We start from the raw sequence: 5,842 nt of genomic DNA on the forward strand, positions 1-5,842 counted from the left end.
CTGGCCCAACAGTGTACATAAGGCAACTTTTCCAATACACTCTCTTTTGGACCAGATCTATGAGATCTTCTACTTACGTTTGTCTGGTCATTAACTTTCTACTACTATTCTCGTTTGAGTGGCAGCAATTATGCCACATATGAGTTAGATCCAAAGGTTCTGGGTCCAGAAGGCTTCCACCAGTGGAATGCAACTCTTGCCAGAGGCAGGCTCCTGGCATTGAGGGGAAAACATCACTATAAATGAAACAAGCTTTGGATCCAGCCCTGTGTACTTATGGAAGAGAAGGGAAATAAGATCTTTGTATCATGATCCAACAATGACGCCGGTTGTTACCTGACACAGAACTTGGGTTACTTCCTCTTTCACTGGCCACCCGTGTGCCCAGAGTTCGCTCAAAGTGTTTCACTTTGACAGGGCAAGTGATCATCACAGAGCTATGTACACAGTCCTAGAAGTTAGGGGGGAAATAGCATTATTTACCATTTTTAATCCGGTTCTGATTTGCTACAGAAGAAATGCAAAACACTTTATTCTTGCCAAACGTTGCTGTTAATGAATCACATCAAAACAAGTACTTCCATTGCGCCTGAAAACTAGGGTTTTAACTAACAATGTTTAACTGAAGCCTACTGCTAGGAGGGCCTTGGAGGGTCTCTAAAGAGGAAGTGGTTCATAATTCTTTCTTTATTCATGGTTGGTGAGAAAGCAGCATTCTGGTTTAGCCAGCCTGCTCTCCAGCACTCAGAGAATGGATGCATGTCAGAAAAGAGGTGCCAGAGAGAGAGAGAAGCTGCAACGGGCCAAGGCTTCTAGGCATGTGGTTTGAGATATGTATTTCCCTGCTGCCACGCATCACTGGGGATAGAAACGTTCTGGGTTAACGGGAACTCATCTTTTCTGTAGCATATGAAGCAGTCTTCCACTGTGGACTCTAGTAAGTCTGCACAGGTCACCGTATATACCTTTCTATCATGGCTTGAAGTCTATACATTATTTCGTTTATTGATTTTGATCCTGTCAGCTCAGCTCATGAGATCTTGCAACAACTTACAGAAATGTAGAGAGAAGAATAAAATGTGGACAACCTGTCATTTTGCAAAATGGCTAAAAGCACACAAGCTCAAAACTGTGCAATGCCGTCTTCTCAACTGTCTCTTAAAGGTTTTTCCAGTCCCTGCAGTGGCATCAGTGGTGTCAAGGCAGGCTTTTTGAACAACTGAACAACTTACACATACTTGGGACAAGCTTTCTGATGCCTGGAGTTTTAGCAGCAACAACATGTGGGTGAAGAGAACCAGGCTGTACAGAAGTTCCAGCTCACTGTGTCATAGACAGTGGGGCCAGGCCTTAGAACACTTCATGTTCCTGAAATTACCTTTTCTTTCCATTTTGAAATGCAGTTGTTCCAGGGTTCGGTTGGTTTCGGCTTCTGTTCCATCTCCGCTAGAATGTTGCCCAACTTGAAGTAGTTTGCTTGTAAAAGGTTAACTTTCAGAGTTGCCTTCAGTATTGCAAGTAAAGAAACACTATTAATAAAAACAGTATTTTGCTGCATGTTGCATTGTTTTGTTTTCAAAAATAGAGAGAAACTCCCTGTTACAACGTATCCTCTCTCACCTCTCCCTTTGTGCTAAAACCAATGTCTAAATAAGGCCAACAGAAGCCAGGTTGTGTGTCACTTTCTAGCTTCTTGTCAGGGAATTCACTTTGCTTTCTCACGATCCTGCTGCTGCTGCTGTTCTTGAATGATAAGCAGTTGTTTGACACAATGGGGAGAGGTTGTAGCAGAGTGGTAGAGCATCTGCTCTGTATGCAGACGATCCTAGGAACTTCAGTTAAAAGAATCCGGTAAAAGGAGATGTGAAAGACCTCTACCTGAGACCCCAGAGAGCTGCCGTTAGTCAGAGTAGATGGCATGACCCTTGACAGACCAGGGTTCTGGTTCCGTATGAGGCAGCTTAATCTATTCCTGTCACACAATCTGCAGGTACTTTGAGATAACCTACACATTTCGGTTCATGCTGATCATGATTTTTAAAAAAAAAAATCAAAACCCTGATTTGAACTAAAGTTTTATTTAATGTATTCATATGCTGCCCTTTTGAACAAAAAGACCAAGACAGTTTACATGAATAGTATTAAACATAAAACTCTGTAAAACACGGAGCTACAACAGCAGCATAAAATTGCTACATCCAGTAGTAAACTGGCTGACCACTGCGTGGGTGACGATGGCTACACAACAGGGCCACTCAGACAAGGCAGGCATCTGTCTTTATTTAAGGGACTCCCCATGTATACAGAAATACATGACTAAATTAAACCAAAGGCAGGTGGGGGGGACCTTAAAAATGGTCGAGGACTGAAAATGCTCCAGACAGGATGAAATGCTGAGAGTAAAAGTTAAAGGGGGAGCAGAGGAGAAATCAGCCCGGTTGAGCCCCTGAGTAAACCCTGGAGGGGGAGTCTTGGAGGAATTTTGCACATTGTTGCCCCCTTCCACTATTCCTCGTGGGCCCCCAGCTTGGGAGGTTCTAAAAACCAAGTTTCTAACTGGCGGTGATAACAAGATGTTTCAAGCGCTTAAAAATAGAACCCTGTCCAACAGCAGCAACAGAACTCAAACAGAATGACTGAAAACATGAATTCCCAAAATAGCAGCATAAAAAGAAACGCTAGACCTAATAAAAGCAGAATATGCACAGAAACCTGAATCTCAGCTGTATTGCAAGTAAAGAAACACTATTAATAAAACATTATTTTGCTGCATGTTGCATGGTTTTGTTTTCAAAAATAGAGAAACTCCCTGTTATAACATATCCTCTCTCACCTCTCCCTTTGTGCTAAAACCAATGTTTAAATAAGGCCAACAGAAGCCAGGCTGTGTTTCACTCTCTAGCTTCTTGTCAGGGAATTCACTTTGCTTTCTCACGATCCTCCTGCTGCTGCTGCTGTTCTTGAATGATAAGCAGTTGTTTGACACAATGGGGAGAGGTTGTAGCAGAGTGGTAGAGCATCTGCTCTGTATGCAGGAGATCCTAGGAACTTCAGTTAAAAGAATCGGGTAAAAGGAGATGTGAAAGACCTCTACCTGAGGAGATGTGAAAGACCTCTACCCGAGACCCCAGAGAGCTGCTGTTAGTCAGAGTAGATGGCATGACCCTTGACAGACCAGGGTTCTGGTTCCGTATGAGGCAGCTTCATGTATTCCTGTCACACAGTCTGCAGGTACTTTGAGATAACCTACACACTTCGGTTCATGCTGATCATGATTTAAAAAAATAATAATCAAAACCCTGATTTGAACTAAAGTTTTATTTAATGTATTCATATGCTGCCCTTTTGAACAAAAAGACCAAGACAGTTTACATGAATAGTATTAAACATAAAACTCTGTAAAACACGGAGCTACAACAGCAGCATAAAATTGCTACATCCAGTAGTAAACTGGCTGACCACTGCGTGGGTGACGATGGCTACACAACAGGGCCACTCAGACAAGGCAGGCATCTGTCTTTATTTAAGGGACTCCCCATGTATACAGAAATACATGACTAAATTAAACCAAAGGCAGGTGGGGGGGACCTTAAAAATGGTCGAGGACTGAAAATGCTCCAGACAGGATGAAATGCTGAGAGTAAAAGTTAAAGGGGGAGCAGAGGAGAAATCAGCCCGGTTGAGCCCCTGAGTAAACCCTGGAGGGGGAGTCTTGGAGGAATTTTGCACATTGTTGCCCCCTTCCACTATTCCTCGTGGGCCCCCAGCTTGGGAGGTTCTAAAAACCAAGTTTCTAACTGGCGGTGATAACAAGATGTTTCAAGCGCTTAAAAATAGAACCCTGTCCAACAGCAGCAACAGAACTCTAAAACAGAATGACTGAAAACATGAATTCCCAAAATAGCAGCATAAAAAGAAACAGACCTAATAAAAGCAACATATGCACAGAAACCTGAATCTCAGCTGTTTGCAGAGACAGCCTGAAGACAAGCTAAACAAATGCCTGAGTGAAGTGCTGAGTTTGTGATTTTCTGGTGATAAACAGACATTAAGTGTAGGACGGTATTTCCAAAGGTGGTCCAAAACACCTTAGTAGTTTACAGCTCAAAGTGTACCTCGCTGAGCTGCTCCATGACCTCATTCTGATTCTTTGGATCTGAGAATTGTGGCATCTCCAGGTACGCTTGAAGCATCCTTTCCAGTCCTTTAAAAAAGGATATTGACAGTTATTGCCCAATCCTTGTTCTTAAAGGATTATTTTAATTGAGTTGTGGGATTTTGAGACCCTACCATCCGGGTTGAAGGAGTTCACTGAAAGGGGACTTCCATTTCTCTCACCAGACATCTGCTGCCACCACCACCACCCCCAAGCTGGTGCTGAGAGTGAGGCGGGGGCTGGACAAAATGTCACATGGCATAAGGGAACAGCATAAGGAAGATTCAGGCAAAATTGTGCTAATGGAGAGCTTGTTCCACAACATTTCTGGGACATATGGAGTTCAAGAATATAAGAAGGTGAGAAATCTGGGTTCAAATTATAAGAACATAAGAGAAGCCAATGTTGGATCACGCCAATGGCCCATCCAGTCCAACACTGTCACACAGTGGCCAGAAATACCAGGTGCCATCAGGAGGTCCAGCAGTGGGGCCAGGAGGACACTAGAAGCCCTCCCACTGTTGCCCCCCCTCCAAGAATACAGTGCATCACTTGCCCCAGACTGAGAGTTCCTATCTATACCTTCTGGCTAATAGCCACATACGCTTAGCTAATTCCCTCTTGAAGCTGTCCATAATAATCACAGCCTAACCTATCTCACAGGGTTTATCTATTTCATTAATTCATTTGTACCCCACGAATCACTCAGCCTAATCTATCTCACAGGGTTCATCTATTTCATTAATTCATTTGTACCCCACCTTTCTTCCCAAGGGGGACCCAAAGTGACTTAACATTGTTCTCCTCCATTTTATCCTCACAATACCCTTGTGAGGTAGGTGAGGCTGAGAGAATGACAGGCCCAAGGTCACCCAGTGCGCTTCTATGGCATAAGTGGGCATTCGAAACTGGGTCCAATGCTTAACCACTACACCACACTGGTTCTCAGGATTGTGAATGCAAAACAGGAACAGAGAGCAATGTAAATTTCCCTGAGCTCCTTAGAAGGGCAGGATAAAACTAGGATAGGTAAAGTCAGTTATGAATTTGCATAGCTCTTTGTGCTTTGTGATGGTTCTCCAAAGAGAAAACAGGATGACAGGGACTGAATCCAAATCATGGCTCACGAAACCATATCCCAGATCAAGGCATAACAGATAAGAACCTCTCTTGTCCTGCAGGGCCTTTTCTAAGTCCTTTTGTAGGCGCAGTACTTTCGTTTTGATGGAAGCGTGCCTCCTCTCTTTTTCAATGAGGCTTGTTGAATCTTCCTCCTTTACAGGAAACATCATTTAGACCCAGCAGAATAGTTGGGAAAGAAAACAGTGCATTAAAACCGGAGCAGACGCCTATTAAAAGTGCAAGTCTGGAGTAAAATAGATACTAGGTAACAGTCTGAACTCAAGTGTGCTTTGACTACTGAAGGTAGCGTGGCCACCAATCCTCCCCAAGTGACAAATTACACATTTTTGCAGTGATTTTATGGGTCTGGCCTGAGGGACACAACACGGGCTACAGCGGGATGCTGGGCTCAGGTGCAGCAGCCTCAAGGATGGTATGCCCTTGGGTTGGAGAGGGCAGAGCGGGAAGCAGGTCAAGGGACCACTCCCCTGGTTCCCAGGATGACAGTGCCTGCTGGGTGTGGACTCAACGGCAGTCGTGGGGGGGGGGGGGGCCAAACAAGGA

The 5,842-nt window shown here is 44.1% G+C and overlaps 1 protein-coding gene across 3 annotated transcripts in view; it reads right to left on the reverse strand.

Moving 5' to 3' along the window:
- Positions 1-5,842, reverse strand: part of NOSTRIN (nitric oxide synthase trafficking) — a 43,025-nt gene that overhangs the window by 3,773 nt on the left and 33,410 nt on the right. For all 3 annotated transcript variants that reach the window (XM_015422258.1, XM_015422257.1, XM_015422259.1), the window contains 4 exons: positions 5,322-5,430; positions 4,116-4,204; positions 1,379-1,504; positions 337-451 (listed from right to left, as the gene is read on the reverse strand). In XM_015422258.1, the coding sequence (XP_015277744.1) occupies positions 337-451; positions 1,379-1,504; positions 4,116-4,204; positions 5,322-5,430 (439 nt within the window). The remainder of the gene's footprint in view (positions 1-336; positions 452-1,378; positions 1,505-4,115; positions 4,205-5,321; positions 5,431-5,842) is intronic.

The sequence above is a fragment of the Gekko japonicus genome, unplaced genomic scaffold (genome assembly GCF_001447785.1).
Source record: "Gekko japonicus isolate JY-2015 unplaced genomic scaffold, Gekko_japonicus_V1.1 scaffold469, whole genome shotgun sequence".
Classification (NCBI taxonomy): domain Eukaryota; kingdom Metazoa; phylum Chordata; class Lepidosauria; order Squamata; family Gekkonidae; genus Gekko; species Gekko japonicus.